The sequence below is a fragment of the Oncorhynchus gorbuscha genome, linkage group LG22 (genome assembly GCF_021184085.1).
Source record: "Oncorhynchus gorbuscha isolate QuinsamMale2020 ecotype Even-year linkage group LG22, OgorEven_v1.0, whole genome shotgun sequence".
Classification (NCBI taxonomy): Eukaryota; Metazoa; Chordata; class Actinopteri; order Salmoniformes; family Salmonidae; genus Oncorhynchus; species Oncorhynchus gorbuscha.
This window is the reverse complement of record NC_060194.1, coordinates 5,024,661-5,050,717: the sequence shown is the minus strand read 5'-3', so window position 1 is coordinate 5,050,717 and position 26,057 is coordinate 5,024,661. Positions and strand designations below refer to the sequence as shown.

The following is a 26,057-nucleotide window of genomic DNA, read 5'->3' as shown; positions in this document are numbered from 1 at the left end:
AGGTCTCTGGAACCAACTGCTACTGAAGTATTGACATTTTGCCATGTCTCTGTAAAATACCGCAAAGACTTAAGAGTACGTTACTAGTGAAGCTCTAAAAGTTCCGCAATTATCCATATCTTTACCATTACTCACAACTGAACAGCATCTTCCGATGAAGCCAGTAAATACTATAGGTTATATATGTGATGAAGCCAGTAAATGCTATAGGCTATATATGTGATGAAGCCAGTAAATACTATAGGTTATATATGTGATGAAGCCAGTAAATACTATAGGTTATATATGTGATGAAGCCAGTAAATACTATAGGCTATATATGTGATGAAGCCAGTAAATACTATAGGTTATCTATGTGATGAAGCCAGTAAATACTATAGGTTATATATGTGATGAAGCCAGTAAATACTATAGGTTATCTATGTGATGAAGCCAGTAAATACTATAGGCTATATATGTGATGAAGCCAGTAAATACTATAGGTTATATATGTGATGAAGCCAGTAAATACTATAGGTTATATATGTGATGAAGCCAGTAAATACTATAGGCTATATATGTGATGAAGCCAGTAAATACTATAGGCTATATATGTGATGAAGCCAGTAAATACTATAGGCTATATATGTGATGAAGCCAGTAAATACTATAGGTTATATATGTGATGAAGCCAGTAAATACTATAGGTTATATATGTGATGAAGCCAGTAAATACTATAGGCTATATATGTGATGAAGCCAGTAAATACTATAGGTTATATATGTGATGCAAAAAACATGAAAGGACAGCCATTTCAAAACATGCCTGTTACATAAATGACACCTCATCAAAACAATACAATTAGCAATTGGGGTGAAAAGGGTGAAAGGGAAGTAGTTCTCACCACTCCTGTGGTTGTGCTACACTTTCAGGGGGATGCTAGAGGAGAGAGAGAGAGAGAGAGAGAGAGAGAGAGAGAGAGAGAGAGAGAGAGAGAGAGAGAGAGAGAGAGAGAGAGAGAGAGAGAGAGAGAGAGAAACGGGTGGATGGGGGCATGGGTTTTAATGCAGCGGCTATGAGTGTGTGTCGGTGGAAGGAAGCATGTTGTAGCCTGAGCTGAGCGGAGAAAGCAGCAGGACCCTGCCTGTACAGCACAAACCTTAGCCACTGAAACCACCAAGCTGATGCCTTCAGACTGTGTTGCCGCCTAACCTTTATGCCCCTTTTCCATGACTGATCCAGAGGTACTCTCCTGGTGATCAACAACAGAGGGCGCTGTTGAATCACATTTAATACAAGCGACATGAATAATTGAGCTATGCTTTATTTGCTCCATCCACATTGGGTTTGGGGATATGTGGTCAAAGTCAAGAGGAGTCTACGTGCAGCTCATAGTTGTGCTCTTTTCGGATCAGGCAAGCTGAAACTCCCCCACTCACTCGTGTCTGGGGTCGATCCAATGTCTAGGGTATGCATGGTTGTTGACTGTGTTCAAAAAGTCGCGAGAGAGATGGTGCCACATTTGCCTGTAAAACACATTTCTCGCTCGCCATCCCATCTCAATAGGACGCCTTTCAAAAAACGGTTTAGGAGCATGTCCAGTAGCCCTTTCCAGGGAAAAGGGTGCCAAGTGTGGGGCCTTTGTAAAAACAGTGGGCAGCGACACAGAGCCCTGCAGGGAGTCTGGCCATGCACGATGTTGGGAGGCGACACAGTCCAATAATGATGAGCAGTGACTATCAAATGAAAAACTGTTCTACTCTGTAATACCGTCTATCAAAGACCAGATTTACTGATCGTTTCTCCTGCTTGCCTTTCAATACCACCACATGTTCCATGTAAGCATTTTACTTTCTAATTGGGATGATGTCGACTGCAGAGAAGCTCTATTGGCACAAAACAAAAGGAGCGTGAACTTTTAAGAGATGAGGAACTCCCCCCCCCCCGAACACGGCCGCTGAGGTAGAATATGCTTTTCAGGAGGCACTTGGAAGTGTATTGTTGAAAAGGGGTGAGAGGAAAGGGGGGAAAGGTTTGTACCTGAGCCTACTATTCGTCCCACGGTGAGAGAAATTTCCGCTTCCAACTCTGAAACACAAGAGGGTCAGATAGACCCAGTCGGTGGGGGTTACCATGGCAAACAGTGTCCGCAGCCAAGAAGGAAGGAGGGGGAGAGGTTAGTGGCATTAGAACCCAAAGTTATATATATATATATATATACACACACACACAACCGTTCAAACGTTTGGGGTCACTTAGAAATAAATGTCCTTGTTTTTTAAAGACAAGCACAGTTTGCGCTGTTCTGTGAAGGGAGTCCCGTAATTTCCGGACTATAAGCCGCTACTTTATTCCCACGCTTTGAACCTCGCGGTTTATACAATGACGCGGCTAATTTATGGATTTTTCTCGCTTTCACAAGTTTCATGCCGCCAAAAAATGAGCACCGTCACATAATGTGACGTAAATCGAGCGCGCTCAAACTTCCCATCATTCTGATTACGGTAGTAATTTTGTCACCCTCATCATGGCAAAGACACGGAGAAATGCATATGATGTAGCTTTCAAGTTGAAGGCGATCGATCTGGCTGTTGGAAAAGGAAATAAAGCTGCTGCATGGGAGCTTGGCCTTAATGAGTTGATGATAAGACGTTGGAAACAGCAGTGTGAGGAACTGACTCAGTGCAAAAAGACAACAAAAGCTTTCAGAGGGAAGAAAAGCAGATGGCCCAAAGTATTTGCAGCCACTCGACATCAGTGTAAATCGTGCATTTAAGGTGGCGCTCCTTGTTCAGTGGGAGGCTTGGATGACAAGTGGGGAGAAATCCTTCACTAAAACGGGCCGCATGCGAAGAGCCACTTATGGTCAAGTCTGCCAGTGGGTCCTGACAGCGTGGAGCATTGTCAAAAAATCCACTATCATCAACGGGTTTCGAAAGGCTGGACTGCTGCGTGTTGAAGGGGCAGCATGAGCTCAGCGGGGTATTTGCCTCCGGATGAAAGTGACGAGAGTGACAATGAAAACGATCCAACATCGGATGAAGCAATTCTGAGGCTATTCAACTCCGACACTGAAGGAGATGACTTCAGTGGTTTCAGTGCACAGGAGGAGGAAGATAGTGACCAATGACTTTCTTGGTAGGCTACTGTTTTAATTTTTGTTACAAGCCGTGTTTCGTTAAAGCCATTTTTTTTTGTTACAAGCCGTGTTTAGTTTAAAGGCTGTGTAAAGTTCATTTGTTTCAATGCACCGGTACGCACCTGTGGCTTATAGACATGTACGGCTTATTTATGTACAAAATACATATTTTTTAATAATTCAGTGGGTGCGGTTTATATTCAGGTGCGCTTAATAGTCCAGCAATTACGGTAATACAAAGCGCTGTATAAGATCTTCAGTTTCTAGGCAATTTCTCGCATGGAATAGCCTTCATTTCTCAGAACAAGAATAGACTGACGAATTTCAGAAGAAAGGTCTTTGTTTCTGGCCATTTTGAGCCTGTAAATTCCAGATACTCAACTATTCTAAAGAAGGCCTGTTTTATTGCTTCTTTAAGAAGATTAGCTAACACAACATGCCATTGCAACACAGGAGTGATGGTTGCTGATAATGGGCCTATGTAGGTAAAGGTCTTTGTTTCTGGCCATTTTGAGCCTGTGTGTGTGTGTGTGTGTGTGTGTGTGTGTGTGTGTGTGTGTGTGTGTGTGTGTGTGTGTGTGTGTGTGTGTGTGTGTGTGTGTGTGTGTGTGTGTGTGTGTGTGTGTGTGTGTGTGTGTGTGTGTGTGTGTGTGTGTGTGTGTGTGTGTGTGTGTGAAATGCACCTTCCCGGTTATTTTAGTGTTTGTTATTGTGGTTTCTGAACAGTACAAGCAAAGACCACAGTAAAGAGTGAATGAGCACATTCTCTTCAGAAAGACATAAGGAGAGGATAAAACGCAAGGCTTTTGATGTAGTGTTAGCAGAAAGTTGATGTTCCAACGTGAGCCCCTAAGCATCCCGATTGCACCACTTTCCCACTGTCACCCAGTGAAAGAGGGCTAGCACCTGTGGTGCTTTGACCTTTAGACTGGAATATGATAGTGGGTTCCGAATCAATCTTTGCAAACAAAATGGGTTAGAGGACATCAGAGGAGCCAGAATGGCAACTCACTCGTGCCATTGCCGGTGAGCTGTTGGAGCAACTGAGACCAAGAGGGCTCGACAGGAAAAGGAAGAGTAGGCCTGGGAGACGGAGCAGATAAACAAGCACAGAGACGGATAGAAAACAAATGAACAGAGACACAGCCACACACAGCTTGGGCTCAAAGTGAACATAGCTTTTTTGCCCTACAAAATATTCTCAAGACAGAGGAGACTACTCCTAAAGTCCATGTGATTTTCAGGCAGGTTGGACTGGCCCATTGCGGAGGGCGTATAAATGTAACCATTGCCTATCAGGGCGTGTAAAACTGTTTAACTCAATTCAATTAACTGCGGACCCACCCTGACCTTTGAATCCCCCTGCCCTGTTTATGAGGGTTTGTTATCTTTAGCAGTTGGCAACAGGTCCACATTTCCTTTCCACTTCCCCTTACAGATTAGTCTTTTTAATTTATATTTCAAAGAGATAAATATGGCGAACTCTTGCAAACCGAGAATCAGGTTCAAACAGAACCATCCCATGTCTTCACGAGCAACAAAATATTCCTCTATCAAAATAAGCAGAGGACAGCTGTCGTGTTCTTTTATCCAACTGCTGATGAGTAAACACAACCAACAGACCTCTACTGAACAATGAGACAGGAGTCATGAATTGTATTCTGTTTGATCATTAAAGCAAAGCAGGAGGCATGGCTATTCTAGGCCGGCAAACCCTGGGTTTTGTTTGGTACTAGCCTAGTATTTGAGCAGCTAACCGATCGCTGCAGCTGTACATAATCTATTGGTAAATAGCCCACCCATTTTCACCTACCTCATCCCCACAGTTTTTATTTATTTACTTTTCTGCTCTTTTGCACACCAATATCTCTACCTGTACATGATCATCTGATCATTTATCACTCCAGTGTTAATTTGCAATATTGTAATTATTCGCCTACCTCCTCATGCCTTTTGCACACATTGTATATAGACTCCACTTTTTTCTCTCTACTGTGTTATTGACTTGTTAATTGTTTACTCCATGTGTAACTCTGTGTTGTCTGTTCACACTGCTATGCTTTATCTTGGCCAGGTCGCAGTTGCAAATGAGAACCTGTTCTCAACTAGCCTATTGGAGAAAGTCCGCCTAACTAATTTTCCATGCACAGTCTGTGCCTGTATTTAGTTCATGGTACGTGGTTGCAAAGGGCATCAGTGTCTTAACTTCTTTGGGACTGGGGGGGGCAGTATTGAGTAGCTTGGATAAAAAGGTGCTCAGAGTAAACTACCTGCTCCTCTGGCCCAAAAGCTAATATGCATATTATTAGTAGATTTGGATAGAAAACACTCTGAAGTTTCTAAAACTGTTTGAATGATGTCTGTGAGTATAACATAACTCATATGGCAGGCAAAAACCTGAGAAATAATCCAACCAGGAAGTGGGAAATCTGAGGTTTGTAGTTTTTCAAGTCATTGCCTATCGAATATACAGTGTCTATGGGGTCATATTACACTTCCTACGGCTTCCACTAGATGTCAAGTCTTAAGAACCTTGTTTCAGGTTTCTACTGTGAAGGAGGAGAGAATAAGAGCTGTTTGAGCCAGAGGTCAGGCAGAGTGCCATGAGCTGATCACACGCGTGGCCGTGAGAGGTAGCTGCGTTCCATTGCATTTCTAAAGACAAAGGAATTCTCCGGTTGGCACATTATTGAAGATTTATGATAAAAACATCCTAAAGATTGATTCTATACATCATTTTACATGTTTCTACGAACTGTAATAGAACTATGACATTTCGTCTGAACAAGTGATCGCGCATTATGCATTTAGATTACTGGGCTAAACGTGCAAGCAAAAGGGAGACATAAATGGACTTTATCGAACAAAACAAACATTTATTGTGGAACTGGGATTCCTGGTAGTGCATTCCGATCAAGATCAAAAGGTAAGTGAATATTTACAACGCTATTTCTGACACCTCACCTTCTTTGGAAAATGTCTGGATGTTTTTCTGTGACTAGCGCGGACCTAACATAATCGCACGGTGTGCATTCGCAGTAAAGTCTTTTTGAAATCTGACACAGCGGTTGCATTAAGGAGAAGTTTATCTATATTTCCATGCATAACACTTGTATCTTTTATCAATGTTTATTATGAGTATTTCTGCAATGTGATGTGGCTCTCTGCGCTTTCACTGGATGTTTGTTTGAGACAATTTCAAATGAGGTTTATGGACAAAGATGAACTTTATCGAACAAAACAATTTATTGTGTAACATGAAGTCCTGTGAGTGCCATCTGATGAAGATCATCAAAAGGTTAGTGCTTAATTTAAGATTTTTGTGAGCCCTCTCCTTGGCTGGAAAATGGCTGGATGGTTTTCTGTGACTAGGTGCTGACCTAACAATCGTTTGGTGTGCTTTCGCCGTAAAGCCCATTTCAAATCGGACGCTGTAGCTGGATTTACAAGAAGTTTATCTTTAAAATTGTGTAAAATACTTGTATGTTCGAGGAATTTCATTACGGGATTTCTGTTGTTTTGAATTTGGAGCCATGCAATTTCACTGGCTGTTGGCGAGGTGGGACGCTACCGTCCCACATATCCCAGAGAGGTTAACTTTTTATGGCTGCAGGGGCAGTGTTGAGTAGCTTGGATGAAAAGGTGCCCATTGTAAACGGCCAGCTCCTCAGTCTCAGTTGCTAATATATGCATATTATTATTAGTATTGGATAGAAAACTCTAAAGTTTCCAAAACTGTCAAAATATTGTCTGTGAGTATAACAGAACTGATATTGCAGGCCAAACCCTGAGGAAAAAACAAAACAGGAAGTGGCTTCTATTTTGAAAACTCCATGTTCCATAGCCTCCCTTTGCTCGATTTAAAGGGATATGAACCAGATTCCTTTTCCAATCGCTTCCTCAAGGTGTCAGTCTTCAGACATAGTTTCAGGCTTTTATTTTGAAAAATGAGCCAGAACGATGACATTGCGTCAAGTGGTGACATGAGTTTTGCTCGCGCAACAGAATTTGGACAGCCATTGTCTTCCCCTCTCCTACTGTGAAAGACATTTGCAGTTGATATATTATCGACTATATATTTTAAAAACAACCTGAGGATTGATTATAAAAAACGTTTGACATGTTTCTGTGGACATTATGGAAACTATTTGGAATTTGTCTGCGTTGTCGTGGCCGCTCTTTCCTGTGGATTTCTGAACATACCTCCGTTTGTTTGTCTTGTTATTTTGGATATAAAAATAATCTTTATGGAACAAACGGAACATTTGTTGTGTAACTGGGAGTCTCGTGAGTGAAAACATCTGAAGATCAAAGGTAAACAATTGCTTTTCTGATTTTCGTGACCAAGCATCCTGATGCTAAGTGTACTTAATGTTTTGTAGTGCGATCGATAAACTTACAAACGCTTGGATTGGTTTCGCTGAAAAGCATCATTTCAAAATCTGACACGACAGGTGGATTAACAAATTAACAGCTGTGTTTTCCTATATTGTACTTGTGATTTCATGAATATAAATATTTGTAGGAATATTTATTGAATGTAGCGCTATGCTATTCAGCGGTTGTTGATGACACTTATCCGATATCGGGATTGCAGCCATAACAAGTTAACAGCTCGATTTGCCAAGGCAGGATACTCTGAGCGCAGCCCAATCCAGAAATCTGGCAGTGGCTTCCGATAAAATTCACAGAACTGCTTGTTGCAATTTCGATGTGGCTCCCTTGTTCAGATATCGGTAAGTGGACTGGAGCCAGGGCATGAGAGATAACAAATCCAGTTGTTTGTGTCATCTGTTTATGGAAAATACCTGCATAATTGCGCACCTAACACAGGTGCGTCGCTATATCACATTTGACATTGTCCTTAAGCTTGAGTTCATTTGACACACAAAAAAAAATCATACAATGATGTTGTCCTTGTTAATACAGACAGAGAAGAGCTCCAACTTCTTAATCATAGCCTCAAATTTTGTCCCGCACATTGAATATAGTTGCGAAGAGTCCCTGTAATCCTAGATTCAGATCATTCAGCTGAGAAAAAACATCACCCAGATAGGCCAGTCGTGTGAGAAACACGTCATCATGCAAGCAGTCAGACAAATTAAAATTATGGTCAGTAAAGACAACTTTAAGGTCGTCTCATTTAAAAAAAATGTCCCTTTGATAACCAGCGCACTTCTGCATGTTGAGAAAGTGTTACATGGTCGCTGACCATACCATTGCATAGTGCAGAAAATACACGAGAGTTCAGGGGCCTTTCTCTAACAAAGTTAACCATTTTCACTGTAGTGTCAAATGTCTTCCAAGCTGTCAGACATTCCCTTGGCAGCAAGATCCTCTCTGTGGATGCGGCAGTATACCCAAGTGGCGTCGGGAGCGACTGCTTGCACGTGCATTACCACTCCAATATGTCTACCTGTCATGGCTTTTAAGCCATCAGTACAGATGCTAACATGAGCAGCAGCTACGTTTAGCTACATACAGACCGTTAGTGGAATTCCCACGAGAGTAACGGTTAATGTGATTGGATGTATATTATTTGACTAGGCTACCTGTATTTGACATTGTGTTGTTATTTCGCGAAACACTAGATCGTTTCGTTTTATTTTTGGCAGTAAAACGGGGCTACTCGGGCGAGAGAGAAAAAACCTCACCCAAATGTATAGCCCTGTTGGGAAATATAAATGGACTGTTTGAAAATGTTTGGGAATACCTGCTCTAGAAGATGCATCATGGGTGACTACAACTTTCATTTAAAAAATGTATGTTTTTTTACAGCAATGACAGCAATGAGAAACATGTCCACAGACAATGTTTTTATGTAATAAATATTATAGTTTAATGTAAACTTCAAGTAGCATAAACATGATGCTTTATGTACAAACTACAGCAACAATGTTTAATTAAAAAAATAATAATAATCTAAAAGCAAAATTTGCTAAAAAATTACCAGAGAATTTAATCTGGACACATTTGGGTAATAAGAATCTGAGGTGAAAATATACACAATTCAGGAAAAAATATCAAACGTATTTAAAATAAGACACAAACTAGGCATCTTAGTCTTCAGAATGATAGTTGATTGTTTCCAACTCAATTTGTTACTGCAAACCGCTAACAATTCAAATCGGCAAAAATGACAAGTTAATTAGTGGGTGATGGGATTTCAGAACCTTGGGTCAGGGGAACATCACTGCGTTTCCTAATCTGATCGTGGTAGTGGAGTGGTAGATGCCTAGTCTCCCTTACGGCTCAAATCAGGCATCTACATAGTACATACCATAGACAAACATAATTCTCTCACACACACACACACAGAGAGAGAAGTCAGCTCAGACAGATCCAGCTCAGAGGCCCAGCTCAGAGGCCCAGCTCAGAGGCCCAGCTCAGAGGCCCAGCTCAGAGGCCCAGCTCAGAGGCCCAGCTCAGAGGCCCAGCTCAGAGGCCCAGCTCAGAGGCCCAGCTCAGAGGCCCAGCTCAGAGGCCCAGCTCAGAGGCCCAGCTCAGAGGCCCAGCTCATGAGCTCCGTCAGCAGCAGGTTTGAATTTAGAATGGGAAATTAATGTGTTTATTCAACAAATCCTCATATCGCATCGATTCGTTTCAAACCTAAACATATCGTTCCTGTATTGGAAAGCATGTATATAGAAGGGAAAGATTCACATACCTATGCCATAAACTGGCATTTTAACCAAACTCTCTCTCAAATGGTACAACAAGTCCGTGTTAACAAATACAATTCCCAATTAGGAACTGAACTAATTGTAACCATATAGCCAAGCGTGCTTGCGGCCTTGCCTAGATAAAAACCTAGCTGTGTAGAAAGAACAAAAGCCGTGTATGATGCCACAGGTGGCTAATGTGCTGCATAGATTGTCGCCAAAGCAAACCACAAATTGGTTATACACCAAACACAGGTGTGATCTTTCACAGTCAACAACCTTGGGTGATGTACCAACAGACAAAAACTGGGTGTCCACTTTCAGTTACACCTGCGTGACAGTGCCGAGGGTGGCAGACAGAAGTGATGAGGGCTGGGAGAAACGATAACATGTCAAGATGTCCTCTTCTCCAATGCGAACTAAGCCTTAATCATACATAAGTCAACGGGGGCTAGTGCTCTCACTTCCTACTGCACACCTTCAAGCCGTTTCCGGTTGTCACGGTTCATTAAATTTGTCTGTAGTGGAGGACCACTTACAGGCCTCGAGAGGCTCTGATATTAAACGGATACAGACTAACTGTCAAACTGAAACACTCACTCAAATCCAGCCAAGGCATCTTTATGAGAGATGAATAAAGACCCCTTAGTCAGTGATGTGCAATTGGACTTGGAAGAGGGGGCTCAGTCTCCTGACACTATAACCAAGTGTAGTATATGGGCAATGTGGGCATCATTGCTCTAATCCTTGAAAGTAATGAAATCAGAGAGAGAAACCGGGGACCCTAAATATTGACGTGTAAAGTGATGCACACAGGGGTCTTGTCACGACAACTTCAGAAGTGTCCTCTCGAGTAGCCACAGTGGGAATGAAAACATTCATATGAACTTGTTTGAAGTTCAAGGGGTCAGGTAGGTCATAAAAGCCAAAATAACCTTCTAAAATAGGTTCAAACATGAGGACTCAGCCCTATAGCCGACCTGCTCGGTTGACCATTTCAGGGTTTGTGACACCCCAGTTTAGTGTTAGGCTTACATTGTAAAACACCAAAATAAAATGTAGCCTATTCACTGTAAGGATACATATTTACATAACAGTAGTTAAAAAGGGTATGCACCTTAAACGGTGACTCAGACTCCCAGAGTAGAATACTTCAAAAGTGTAGAACGGGGATTATCCTGTTTGATTCTCTCTGGTGAAATAACAGATCACAAGGTCAGAGTTTGGGAGAGCACACAAAAGGGACTTGTCAACATGCTACCTGTCCTCTTGGACAAACAAAACATTGGGACCTCAGCATCTGGCAGCAACATACAAAATGCTCCAACTCCCGAATAGTATTTTTCTGGAATAAATATTTGTCATCTTGGTGTTGTGAGAAATATAATTGGAAACAGTGACTTCGGAACCCTCATAAATCCTTTCTGAATATATTTCAAATAACTAATTCATATTTTTGGAATAACCCGATTGACAAAAGAATACAACTTCGGAGGAGTGAAATGAAAGACTCAAATAAGATTCTTTGAAGGAGCACACCTATCTAAAATTCCAGTGTTTATTACTAATTTATATGGGAGGAGTATACAAAGAGTAAGACAAGTTATTGGAGCCGCGGCGATAACTTGAGGAAGTCCGATACTTAGGATGGCATCCAAAAGCTAGGCGTCCCCTTTCGGACGCCTGTCTCACTGTGCTGTTACTGTAGACACAGGCAGTTGGACAAGACCCCAAAACTTGAAGTGTCAAACTGATATTCTTGTAGTCCCTCAAGCTTCCTTCAACACAAAGTCTCCAGCTACATGTTTCTCAGAGGCAACCATAGTCTAAAGCACAAAATATATATATATATTTTTTTTTACTTTCCACCGAGAAGCACAAATACAGTGTTCCCTGCTGATATGAAACACACCTCCGCCTGCCAGTTCAAATATTTCCAGGGCATGTTTATTGGATATCTTTTAGCCCCCTCTACTGGTTACAAAGAACAGTTTCAGGGACCCGCACTAGTGAAACATCACCCCACCATCCACACCCTGTCAGGTTTAGATTTTCCACCTTTACGTAACCTTCTCCATCACCCTGATTCATAACCAACCAATATCCAGAAATGCCAGGTGGGTTCGGGCGCTGACCACAGCGGATGGTCGGGGGGCCGGAACATGATTACAAATCATTTGTCAATGGCAAATTGACCGCAAGAAACCGAAACAGATATAATATTTGCATAAAACAATCATATCAAACCTTGCTTAAACAGATTTACAAAAATAAAATCACTTGGAGATGATTTCCTGGTGTTCTCACAGTCTTATGTCTAACAATAAAATTGTAAAAATCGAAATGTTTTGTTGCTCAGAAATAAACAAATTAAAACCTGCAGGCCGCCAGTTAGAAAACCCTGCTGTAGAAGTACCGTCCATGTGGAAATGTAGTCGTCAACTACAGGAAATGAATGAGAGAAATGGGCTACCTAGAACATAGTAATACATGTACAGTATATAGCAAACAGCTAGACCTGTCTTGCAGGGTCTGTTGCATTCCTCTCTAGTAGCAGGAAGTCAGACAGGGAGTCTGAGTGGCTGACAAGCACACAGGTTGACAGACAGAGAGACAGAGACACAAAGACAGATAACTCAGCAGACTGAAAAGCAAGTCAATTGAAAAAGAGGCAGACCTGCAGTCTAGTAAATAGACAGGCGAATGGATGGATGATTGGAGAGGCGTAGGCTGTCAAGAGTAACTCACGTGGCTTCTGGCCCCATACGTGCAGGTGTAGCTTCCCAGAGGAGTAGTAGATGAAGCCCAGGACCAGCATGGGGCACAGGACAAACAGCAGCTTGTGTGAGGGCTTCATGGTGGTTCTCAGTCATTCACATGGCACATCACCTACAGGACAGATGCAGAGGAGGAAAAGGGAGTTGAGGATGAAGGAGTCAGTGTTGTGTACAAATAGGATGACTGGCTGTGAGAAATCACTTAGGCCAGGGTTCCCCAACTGGTGTGTTTTATTTGCCCCCCCCAACCCCAAGTTCTGAGCAAAAAAATGGTTTATATATATTTAGCATTTTCATTGTTGGACATAAAAGACACCAGCTCCAATTTATTTTACATTTTGGAAATCTGTACAAGTATTCCCACACATAATAAAGAGACACGTGATCATATACAAAAAGGTAAGCAAGGTTCGAAATGATTTCATTTGAGTAAAACATTATATCTGTCCAGGGTTCTTGCAGTCAATTTGCAGTATAAATTGTTCCTACTCCCCACCATCCACTCATGAAAAATAAATGATGATCCCTGGCTTAGGCTAATGTCAAACCTTACCCAATCTACTCTTGGGCTCTGCCCAAAGAATGTAAGAGAGGCATTGTAATCTAGAGCAATGCTTTTTAAAATATTTGTGATAAGGACATTTTTTCTCTAGATTTCAGAAAATGGCAGTTACGCGTGTTCAAACACGCAAAAATCTCTTCCCCCCCGAGGGACCTCCCCTCGTCCGTACTTAGCTGCGCCACAACCTTGTTAAAAAAGAAATCCTCGGGAGAACATTTTCAGACGAGATAGAACTGCCAAAGGGGGCGGTGTTGCAATCTACTGCAAAGATAGCCTGCAGAGTTCTGTCCTACTATCCAGGTCTGTACCCAAACAATTTGAACTTCTACTTTTAAAAATCCACCTCTCTAAAAACAAGTCTCTCACCGTTGCCGCCTGCTATAGACCACCCTCTGCCCCCAGCTGTGCTCTGGACACCATATGTGAACTGATTGACCCCATCTATCTTCAGAGCTTGTGCTGCTAGGCGACCTAAACTGGAACATGCTTAACACCCCAGCCATCCTACAATCTAAACTTGATGCCCTCAATCTCACACAAATTATCAATGAACCTACCAGGTAACTCCCCAAAGCCTTAAACACGGGCACCCTCATAGATATCATCCTAACCAACTTCCCCTCTAAATACACCTCTGCTGTCTTCAACCAAGATCTCAGCGATCACTGCCTCATTGCCTGCATCCGTAATGGGTCAGCGGTCAAACGACCTCCACTCATCACTGTCAAACGCTCCCTGAAACACTTCAGCGAGCAGGCCTTTCTAATCGACCTGGCCGGGGTATCCTGGAAGAATATTGATCTCATCCCGTCAGTAGAGGATGCCTGGATATTTTTGAGAAATGCCTTCCTAACCATCTTAAATAAACATGCCCCATTCAAGAAATTTAGAACCAGGAACAGATATAGCCCTTGGTTCTCCCCAGACCTGACTGCCCTTAACCAACACAAAAACATCCTATGGCGTTCTGCATTAGCATCGAACAGCCCCCGTGATATGCAGCTGTTCAGAGAAGTTAGAAACCATTATACACAGGCAGTTAGAAAAGCCACGGCTTGCTTTTTCAAGCAGAAATTTGCATCCTGCAACACTAACTCAAAAAAGTTCTGGGACACTGTAAAGTCCATGGAGAATAAGAACACCTCCTCCCAGCTGCCCACAAGATAGTAAACTGTCACCACTGATAAATCCACCATAATTGAGAATTTCAAGTATTTTTCTACGGCTGGCCATGCTTTCCAGCTGGCAACTCCTACCCCGGTCAACAGCACTGCACCCCCCTCAGCAACTCGCCCAAGCCTTCCCCATTTCTCCTTCTCCCAAATCCGTTCAGCTGATGTTCTGAAAGAGCTGCAAAATCTGGACCCCTACAAATCAGCCGGGCTAGACAATCTGGACCCTTTCTTTCTAAAATTATCTGCAGAAATTGTTGCCACCCCTATTACTAGCCTGTTCAACCTCTCTTTCGTGTCGTCTGAGATTCCCAAAGATTGGAAAGCAGCTGCGGTTATCCCCCTCTTCAAAGGGGGGAACACTCTTGACCCAAACTGCTACAGACCTATATCTATCCTACCATGCCTTTCTAAGGTCTTCTAAAGCCAAGTCAACAAACAGATTACCGACCATTTTTAATCTCACCATACCTTCTCTGCTATGCAATCTGGTTTCAGAGCTGGTCATGGGTGCACCTCAGCCACGCTCAAGGTCCTAAACGATATCTTAACCGCCATCGATAAGAAACATTACTGTGCAGCCGTATTCATTGATCTGGCCAAGGCTTTCGACTCTGTCAATCACCACATCCTCATCGGCAGACTCGACAGCCTTGGTTTCTCAAATGATTGCCTCGCCTGGTTCACCAACTACTTCTCTGATAGAGTTCAGTGTGTCAAATCGGAGGGTCTGCTGTCCGGACCTCTGGCAGTCTCTATGGGGGTGCTACAGGGTTAAATTCTTGGACCGACTCTCTTCTCTGTATACATCAATTAGGTCGCTTTTGCTGCTGGTGAGTCTCTCATCCACCTCTATGCAGACGACACCATTCTGTATACTTCTGGCCCTTCTTTGGACACTGTTAACAACCCTCCAAGGAAACTTCAATGCATTACAACTCTCCTTCCGTGGCCTCCAATTGCTCTTAAATACAAGTAAAACTAAATGCATGCTCTTCAACCGACCGCTACCTGCACCTGCCTGACATCACTACTCTGGACGGCTCTGACTTAGAATACGTGGACAACTACTTAGGTGTCTGGTTAGACTGTAAACTCTCCTTCCAGACCCATATCAAACATCTCCAATCCAAAGTTAAATCTAGAATTGGCTTCCTATTTCGCAACAAAGCATCCTTCACTCATGCTGCCAAACATACCCTTGTAAAACTGACCATCCTACCAATCCTCGACTTTGGCGATGTCATTTACAAAATATCCTCCAATACCCTACTCAACAAATTGGATGCAGTCTATCACAGTGCAATCCGTTTTGTCACCAAAGCCCCATATACTACCCACCATTGCGACCTGTACGCTCTCGTTGGCTGGCCCTCGCTTCATACTCGTCGCCAAACCCACTGGCTCCATGTCATCTACAAGACCCTGCTAGGTAAAGTCCCCCCTTATCTCAGCTCGCTGGTCACCATAGCATCTCCCACCTGTAGCACACGCTCCAGCAGGTATATCTCTCGTCACCCCCAAAACCAATTATTTCTTTGGCCGCCTCTCCTTCCAGTTCTCTGCTGCCAATGACTGGAAGAAACTACAAAAATATCTGAAACTGGAAACACTTATCTCCCTCACTAGCTTTAAGCACCAACTGTCAGAGCAGCTCACAGATTACTGCACCTGTACATAGCCCACCTATAATTTAGCCCAAACGACTACCTCTTTCCCTACTGTATTTAATTTATTTATTTTGCTCCTTTGCACCCCATTATTTTTATTTCTACTTTGCACATTCTTCCATTGCAAATCTACCATTCCAGTGTTTTACTTGTTATATTGTATTTACTTTGCCACCATGGCCTTTTTTTGCCTTTACCTCCCTTATCTCACCTCATTTGCTCACATCGTATATAGACTTGTTTATACTGTATTATTGACTGTATGTTTGTTTTACTCCATGTGTAACTCTGTCGTTGTATGTGTCGAACTGCTTTGCTTTATCTTGGCCAGGTCACAATTGAAAATGAGAACTTGTTCTCAACTTGCCTACCTGGTTAAATAAAGGTGAAATAAAAAATAAATAAAAATAAAGAAGTCTGTTTTAACAGGTAAAGCACACCCTGCTCATCAGCTACTTAAGAAACTGCAATGGTTGAAAGTGGTCAACACTTTTGTAGTTAAAGATTTTATGCTGAGCCAACACCCAAACTAGGCTAATCATACAGTATAGTCTCGTGAGAGAGACGTTTTTTAATTTCCCAAAACATAAAAAAAAGTCTCATTCTCTCCATAACTGAGGTAATATTATCCAACTGGCTTCCTCTAACATCGGTTCCCTTGTTTCCACTGAGACAAAGGAAAAGCCCCTATGCCCTGAGATCTGAGCGTAGCACCGAAAAACAAAGAAATAGTGACTGGATCTGGATAATGAAACCATTCCTTTAATATATTCTACAATATACTGTGCCATGTCCAAATTACCCCAGCCCCGAATGTTAAGAGAATATAATCCAACTTTGAAAATGTTGTCTCACCTGCAAATTCCAATAATCTTCTTTATCACTCACAGAACCTGTCGAGACACATTACACAGCTTGGATTGTGGGAGTGACAATTCATATTCCATTTCGTTTACCTTATCTCTCTCTCGCAGAACAGCTGCGGAGCGAAGCAACTGCACTGAGCTGAATTCGTGTTGAAATATGATTACATTACTTCTCTTTACAGGGACCACTAGAAAAGCATTGGAGCAGCCGAAAAAGTAACAGATGACGAGGGGTTAAAAGCAAAGGCATACTATAGGACTTGAAGATTCTACGCCTGTGACAGGACTAATCATAGAAAGATTACATTCAATAAATCTGTGTAACGCGACTAAGAAACAACACAAAAGCGTGTGCGTCAAAGACAAACAGTCAAGTCACAGCAATACACGGCCCTGGGGCAGTGGTTCCCAAACTTGTATAGTCCCGTACCCCTTCAAACATTCAAACTCCAGCTGCGTACCCCCTAGCACCAGGGTCAGCGCACTTTCAAATGTTTTTTTTTGCCATCATTGTAAGCCTGCCACACACACACACTATACGATACATTTATTAAACATAAGAATGAGTGACCCGGCTCGTGGGAAGTGACAAAGAGCTCTTATAGGACCAGGGCACAAATAACAATGATCAATAATTTAGCTCTTTAGTAAACCAGCTTACATATAAAACCTTATTTGTTCATCTAAAATTGAGAATAACTCACCACAGGTTAATGAGAAGGGTGTGTTTGAAAGGATGCAAATCACTCTGCAATGTTGGGTTGTAATTAGAGAGTCTCAGTCTTAAATAATTTTCCACACACAGTCTGTGCCTGTATTTAGTTCATGCTAGTGAGGGCCGAGAATCCACACTCTCACATAGGTGCGTGGTTGCCAAGGCAGGATACTCTGAGCGCAGCCCAAACCATAAATCTGGCAGTGGCTTCTGATTTAAATTCCATTTCCACAGAACCGCGTGTTGCAATTTCGATGAGGCTCTCGTTCATATATTGGTAGGTGGACTGGAGGCAGGGCATGAAAGGGATAACGAATCCAGTTGTTTGTGTCATCTGTTTCAGGAAAGTACCTGAGTAATTGTGCACCCAACTCACTCAGGTGCTTTGCTATATCACATTTGACATTGTCCTTAAGCTTGAGTTAATTTGCACACAACAAAAAAATCATACACTGATGGAAAGACCTGTGTGTTGTTAATGCAGACAGAGAAGAGCAACTTCTTCAGGGGCCTTTCTTTAACAAAGTTGCCAATTAGTTATATTTCAGATGGTGTCAACATAAATTGTCATGCACTTTGAAGTAGAATGTCCATTTCAAAAAGTCACCAGATGTGACCTCGCAGTCATTCTACATAAAATTCTTGCCAACATCCTAGGGGAAACACTGATGTGCTGCTCTTAGAGGGGTTGGCTGACATCTAGTGGTGTAACGGAGTGGTTGATCTGTACGTATCACCCCCCGCTGTTCAGCACGCATGTGAACCGCGGATCAATTGCAAAGTTTAACCATCATAATGTGAAATAGTTTTACTGCCACTGTTACTTTTTAAAGTAATAATTCCCTAAATCTCGATATAGAGTTGCAGTGAAAAGATAAAGACAAGACAGATGCGTGCTGTGTTTTACTTTTAAAGCAGTCGTGTGTACTGTTCACTTGAGCGGGGCATGTTCAATCAATCCCTGATGCTCGCGTTGCAAAAAGCAAAGAAGACAAAAAAGAGCAGTGACAGCCATGGCTAGCGGAGGAGCTGAAGAACTGGAAAAGCCTCCCGCTTCATTTAAGTCACATGTATGGGAGCATTTTGTCTTTGCTGTCAGATATGGAATGAGGGTGGTGGACAACACAATTACGGTGCGTAGGCATTGTGCCACAAGAAAGCTGTGTGGATCATGAAAATACATTGAGCATGGCCACACAATTAAAGCGTCATCACGCTGATGTGTCAGTATTGGGAGCCAACTCAGCCAAGAAACAACAACTTCTCACAGCGGCATTTAAGCAGAATCAGACCGGGCCTAAGCCATCACCAAATCTATTGGGATGTTTATCTCTGCAGACATGAGGCCATACTCTGTTGTGGAAAACAAAGGGTTTAAAAATATGGTTAAAGTAAGAGCCATGCTATCCAAGGCATCCTCTGTTTCCCTCACCACAGACGGCTGGACCTCCAGGGCAACGGAAAGCTACGTGACTGATCACGACACCACATAGGAGTGGGAGATGCGAAGTCTGGTGCTACAGACACACCCCCTCTTTGAGATTCACACAGGCACAAATCTGGCACAGGTACTGCTAGCAGTAGCAGAGTGGAAGCTAGAGAGTAGAGGTCAACCGACTATGATTTTTCAACGCCGATACCGATTATTGGAGGACATAAAAGGCCGATACCGATGAATCGGCTGATTTTTTACATTTATTTGTAATAATGACAATTACAACAATACTGATTTAACACTTATTTTAACTTAATATAATACATCAAAAACATTTTTTTGCCTTAAATAAATAATGAAACATGTTCAATTTGGTTTAAATAATGTAAAAACAAAGTGTTGGAGAAGAAAGTAAAAGTGCAATATGTGCCATGTAAGAAAGCAACAAGCTGGTAGTTCCTTTTAACATGAGTCTTCAATATTCCCAGGTAAGTTTTAGGTTGTAGTTATAGGAATTATAGGACTATTTGCAAAGTGCAATATGTGCCATGTAAGAAAGCAACAAGCTGGTAGTTCCTTTTAACATGAGTCTTCAATATTCCCAGGTAAGAAGTTTTAGGTTGTAGTTATTATAGGAATTATAGGACTATTTTCCTCTAAACCATTTGTATTTCATTAACCTTTGACTATTGGATGCTTTCATAGGCACTTTAGTATTGCCAGTGTAACAGTATAGCTTCCATCCCTCTCCTCGCCCCTACCTGGGCTCGAACCAGGAACACATCGACAACAGCCACACTCGAAGTAGCGTTACCCATGCAGAGCAAGGGGAACAACTACTCCAAGTCTCAGAGCGAGTGATGTTTGAAACGCTATTAGCGTGCACCCGCTAACTAGCTAGCCATTTCACATTGTTACACCAGCCTAATCTCGGGAGTTGATAGGCTTGAAATGATAAACAGCAGAGCTGATGGCGAAACGCACGAAAGTGATGTTTGAATGAATGCTTATGAGTCTGCTGGTGCCCACCATCGCTCAGTCAGACTGCTCTATCAAATCATAGACTTAATTATAACATAATAACACACAGAAATACGAGCCTTTGGTCATTAATATGGTCGAATCCGGACACTATCATCTCGAAAACAAAACATTTATTCTTTCAGTGAAATACTGAACCATTCCATATTTTATCTAACGGGTGGCATCCATTAGTCTAAATATTCCTGTTACATTGCACAACCTTCAATGTTGTCATAATTACGTAAAATTCTGGCAAATTAGTCCGTAATGAGCCAGGCGGCCCAAAATGTTGCATATACCCTGACTCTGCGTGCAATGAACGCAAGAGAAGTGACAATTTCATCTTGTTAATATTGCCTGCTAACCTGGATTTATTTTAGCTAAATATGCAAGGTTTAAAAATATACACTTCTGTGTATTGATTTTAAGAAAGGCATTGGTGTTTATGGTTAGGTACACAGAGCAACGACAGTCCTTTTTCACGAATGCGCACTGCATCGATTATATGCAATGCAGGACACGCTAGATAAACTAGTAATATCAACCATGTGTAGTTACAACTAGTGATTATGATTGATTAAGTTTAATGCCAGCTAGCAACTTACCTTGGCTTCTTAGTGCATTCGCATAACAGGCGGCGCCTCGTGAGGCAGGTGGTTAGAGCGTTGGACTAGTTAACCGTAAGGTTGCAAGATTGAATAACTGAGCTGACAAGGTAAAAATCTGTCGTTCTGCCCCTGAACAAGGCAGTTAACCCACCATTCCTAGGCCGTCATTGAAAATAAGAATGTGTTCTTTACAGACTTGCATCATTAAATAAAAGGTGTAAAAAATATATATTTTTTTAAATCGGCAAAATCGGCATCCAAAATTACCGATTGTTATGACAACTTGAAATCGGCCCTAATTAAAATCGGCCATTCCGATTAATTGGGCGACCTCTACTAGAGAGGCCCAATAGCAATATCCCAACCACCACAGATAATGCCAAGAACCAAGTAAATGCAGTGATAGTGGCTGGACTGAGGCCACAGATAGCTTGCTTTGCGCGTGATAAATTCAGCATCCCAAAGGGGAATCTGAGTGAACCAGATGGAACGCCTTCTTGGGAGGATCAGGAAGGTGGTTTCCTTTTTCCACCGAAGCACAACCCACAAGCTCATAAACGATGTCACAACAAGATGGAACTCCACTTATGACATTTTGGAGGGCAATCTTAAGCAGCAGCCAGCTGTATACTCTGCACTGACAGACTAGACCCTGGAAAAATGATTAAAGATTATTAAAGATACTTTTTTGATGATGTGAAAGTGGCAGAGGAGGTCCTCCAGGTGCTCAAACCCCTCAAAACAGTTACAACCCTATTGAGCACTGAAACTGTGTCCATAATCCTACCTCTGAAAACAAGGATTTTACAACCCATGGCCCTAAGTGAGGAAGACAGCACCATCACTAGAGATGTCAAGGCTGCCATTAGAGAGGACCTGAACCCCAGATAACCCCCTAATGTACAGAACTACATTCAATGATCTACTGCACTGGATCCAAGTCCCTGTCTCACCTAAACCCTGCCCTACACGAGGTGAAGACATGCAGTGATCTCACCAATGAGATTGTGGCCATTGAAGAGGTAAAAACATTTATTTTTACAAATAAGAGTGAATTACTTAAATAATGAATATACTGCAGTCTAATCTTAGTCTATGCTATTGCTATTAGAATCATCCATATTTTATTTGGAATAATGGCTCTTATTAAATATTCTTGCCACAATTATAGTTCTATGAAATATGAAAATAGTTAGTTTAATAGATCATTTTTTTCTGCAGGGTCAAGCCACAGAGCCGACAGGAGCAGACTCAGAGGCATCTCCTCCACAAAATAATTTGGCCATGAAGGAGCTTTCAGGGAGACTTTTGCGAGCAAGGACACAGGCAAGACGTTTGCCAACACCATCAAAGAGGTGGTGGCATCCTACAAGGCAGCAAGTGGCATTCCAGTGGATGGTGATCCACTGGCATAGTGGAAAAGCAATGAGTGCAAATACCATCACATTGCCATGATCGCAAGACGCTACCTGGCACATCAGTTCCTGGCGAGAGGGTGTACTCCACGACAGTGTACATAGTGACTGTAAAGAGGTCTACCCTCTCCCCAGAGAATGTAGACATCATCTTTTTGAAAAATTATTTGAAGTTATAAGCTTAGGTCTGCTTTTCTTTCTTTTTGTACTTTTTATTGATGTGGACTAGAGGTCAGCCGATTGATTAAGGCCGATTTCAAGTTTTCATAAATCGGAAATCGGTATTATTGGACTCAGATTTTGCCAATTTATTTTTCTACACCTTTATTTAATCTTTATTTAACTAGGCAAGTCAGTTAAGAACACATTCTTATTTTCATTGACTGCCTAGGAACGAGGCAGAACGACAGATTCTTACCTTGTCAGCTCGGGGGATCCAATCTTGCAATCTTACAGTTAACTAGTCCAACGCTCTAAACACCTGCCTCAAGAGGAGCCTGCCTGTTACGCGAATGCAGTAAGCCAAGGTAAGTTGCTCGTAAGGATTAAACTTCTGATGACTTCTGATGAAAATTACAGGCCTCTCATCTTTTTAAGTGGGAGAACTTGCACAATTGGTGGCTGACTAAATACTTTTTTGCCCCACTGATTGATGTATGTATACACACACAAAAAATTTTTTTATTTGTGTAAATCGGTATCTGCTTGGACACGGGGTATTTTTTAATTAACTATCGTTCAAAGGAAGAAGTTATCATGCCTCATATTGCACTTTAACAATTGAGTATTGAATATTTTAAAATTCTATTTAAACATTCCTTGCTGTAAGTGTTTTTTAAGTAATAAATGGAAAACAAAGCTGTTTGTCTCCCTTTTTCTTTTTTTGCAGATCCTAAAATGTATCTGATCAATGACTTTAAACCGTGATCCGATCCGTGAGTTTTGTGATCCGTTGCACCACTACTGACAACGTTGTGAAAATGACACGCACATCAATGGGGCCAGAAGCCATGCTTTGTTATGATACTGAACAGTCAGATAGCAACAATGACAAGAATCTACCTAGTGGGGAATTGTTTTATCTTGACACCAGGTCTTGCTTTGAGGTGTTTTGACTGATTTCATGTCAAATCAAAGTTTATTGGTCGAGTACAGACATTTGCAGATGTTAACGCAGGTGCAGTGACATGTTTGTGTTTCTAGCTCCAACAGTGCAGTAATACCTAGCAATAAAAAACACAATCCAGAAAATTAAACAAGTAAGGAAATTAAGAAATATCAGAACGAGCAATGTCAGAGAACGGAATATGTATACTAGGGCTGTCTGACAACAAAATAATATTGGTTGACCAAAAGTTGTCTATTCTTTCGACCAATCGATTGGTAGAAAATTTGAAATTGTATTTTTTCATAGACAATGTTTTAATAAAATCAACTATATACAATCCATTCAGAAAGTACTCAGACCCCTTCACATTGTTACGTTACAGCCTTATTTTGTAAAAATATTTTAAAACATTGTCAATCTACACATAATACCCCATAATGACAAAGCAAAACCCGAAATAACAAAAAGGTATGATTTGGAAAGACACATATAAAGGTCCCACAGTTAACAGGGCTCTAGAGTGCAATACTCGCATTTGCCCCTAAAAATAGATAGTGGGGAGAACAAGTATTTGATAACCTGCAAAATCGGCAGTGTTTCCTACTTACAAAGCATGTAGAGGTCTGTAATTTTTATCATAGGTACACTTCAACTGTGAGAGATGGAATCTATAACAAAAATCCAGAAAATCACAGTGTATGATTTTTAAGTAATTAATTTGCATTTTATTGCATGACATAAGTATTTGATACATCAGAAAGAGGCAGGGGGGCATATAATCCCAATCCACTGTATGCCACATCATTTATTTGTTACAAACCTCTCTATGATTTAGTTTAATTTGTTAGCAGAGAATGTTAAACAATACTTCACAGGCTAGAACTGGCAATACTGACCATTCAGAAGAAAGAGCCAAAGGTGTCTTGTGTACGATCTTCTGAATCTGATATGGAAGACCCATCACTTCAGGAGAAAATCCAAACGAGAGCTCTGTCTCGGGCAGGAGCTCGGTGTGGATATTTGTCTAGCGTCAATTGGAACTCGCTAGATCCCCCATGTCCACAGAATCCTCAAAGTGTTCCTGCGGCATGGGTGGACAAAGCAGGTCAGTTTTACACAGGAAATGTAATAGCACACGTTGTTTTAAAAAGAAAATAAGTTCAAGACTCAAATTAACTTTCAGAATCAAGTAATTGACAGGTGACAGTTTATTTACTCACTACTTAACAGATAAAGCGGGAAATGGAGAATGCACTTGTGTATTCTGCCATTTTCTCACAGACATGTTTGAGTGAGCTATCCTCACTTAGCCTCACCCTGCAAAGGAATAACCTGATCCTCCCCCAAGCCATGTCAGAGTTGAGCAAGACAGTGACCAGACTAGAAGCACTAAAGCTTAGGGAAAGGGCAGGACATATGCTGGAGAAGATCCAGACCATGCTTGCTCAGTAGCAGGGTGATGAGAAGAGATTCTAGGTGTGTTAGGATGAGAGCTTGTTAGGATGTAAGAGAAATTGATGATTCAGACAGATTCAGAATTGGGGCAGTAGGGTTGCCTAGTGGTTAGAGCGTTGGACTAGTAACCGAAAGGTTGCAAGTTCAAATCCCCTAGCTGACAAGGTACAAATCTATCGTGCTGCCCCTGAACAGGCAGTTAACCCACTGTCCCTAGGCTGTCATTGAAAATAAGAATTTGTTCTTAACCTTTTAAGGTATAGGGGGCAGCATTTTCACTTTGGATAAATAGCATGCCCAATTTCAACTTCCTGCTACTGATGCCAGGAATATAAGAAATGCATATTATTAGTAGATGTGGATAGAAAACCCTGAAGTTTCTAAAACTGTTTGAATCATGTCTGTGAGTATAACAGAACTTATGTAGCAGGCAAAACCCAGAGGACTAACTGTTCAGAATGTATTTTTTGCCTCTGACTGCTCCCTTAGGTTGTCTTTGCTAAGGGATGTTTGATAGGAACCATTTTTCAGTCCCTACCACTTCCACTGGATGTCACCAGTCTTTGGAATTTGGTTTAGGTTATTCATTTGTGCAACGAAGAAGAAGCACATCCTGGAACAACATTACCCTATTGAGAGTTGCGCAATGAAAATGGCCTGCATACTCGTCAGACATGTCACCCATTGAACACGTTTTGGATGCTCTGGATCAACGTGCAAGACAGCGTGTTCCAGTTCCTGCCAATATCCAGCAACATTGCACAACCATTGAAGAGTGGGACAACATTCCACAGGTCAATCAACAGCCTGATCAACTCTATGTGAAGGAGATGTGTCGAGATGCATGAGGCAAATTATGGTCACACCAGATAGTGACCGCTTTTCTGATCCACGCCCCTACCTTTTTTTAAATGCAATCTGTATTCCCAGTCATGTGAAAAACATAGATCAGGCTGTATCACATCCGGCCATGATTGGGAGTCCCATATGGTGGCGCACAATTGGCCCAGCGTCGTCCGGCTTTGGCCATCATTGTAAATCAGAATTTGTTCTTACCCGACTTACCTAGTTACATAAAAAGTTAAATGAAATTTATATTTTAAATGTTTCTTAATTAAGGTCTAACCCATCTATTTAGAGTGACTGATTTCCTTCTATGATCTAACTCTGTAAAATCTTTGAAATTGAAGCATGTTGCATTTATATTTTTGTTCAGTGTAGTAAAAAGTTAACTATTTGGTCCCATATTCATAGCATTCTGACTACGTCAAGGTTTTGTCTACGAACTTGGATGCATTTGCTGTTTGTTTTGGTTGTGTTTCAGATTATTTTGTGCCCAATAGAAATGAATGATAGATATTGTAGTGGCATTTTGGAGAAAGTTTTATTTTAAATAAGAATAGAACGTTTCTAAACATTCTACATTCATGTGGATGCTTCCATGATTACGGATAATCCTCAATAAATTGT

The 26,057-nt window shown here is 41.6% G+C and overlaps 1 protein-coding gene across 9 annotated transcripts in view; it reads right to left on the bottom strand.

Moving 5' to 3' along the window:
* LOC124009683 (CMP-N-acetylneuraminate-beta-1,4-galactoside alpha-2,3-sialyltransferase-like) overlaps positions 1 to 26,057 on the bottom strand; it is an 80,156-nt gene that overhangs the window by 52,372 nt on the left and 1,727 nt on the right. For 5 of the 9 annotated variants that reach the window (XM_046321747.1, XM_046321740.1, XM_046321745.1 and 2 more), the window contains exons 2-4: positions 24,029 to 24,213; positions 12,530 to 12,670; positions 2,021 to 2,068 (exon numbers count right to left, since the gene is read on the bottom strand). In XM_046321747.1, the coding sequence (XP_046177703.1) occupies positions 2,021 to 2,068; positions 12,530 to 12,638 (157 nt within the window). In that variant the 5' untranslated portion in view covers positions 12,639 to 12,670; positions 24,029 to 24,213. Of the gene's footprint in view, positions 1 to 2,020; positions 2,069 to 12,529; positions 12,671 to 16,817; positions 16,856 to 24,028; positions 24,214 to 26,057 lie in introns of all 9 variants that reach the window. The other 4 variants (XM_046321748.1, XM_046321749.1, XM_046321741.1 and 1 more) reach the window with 3 other exon arrangements.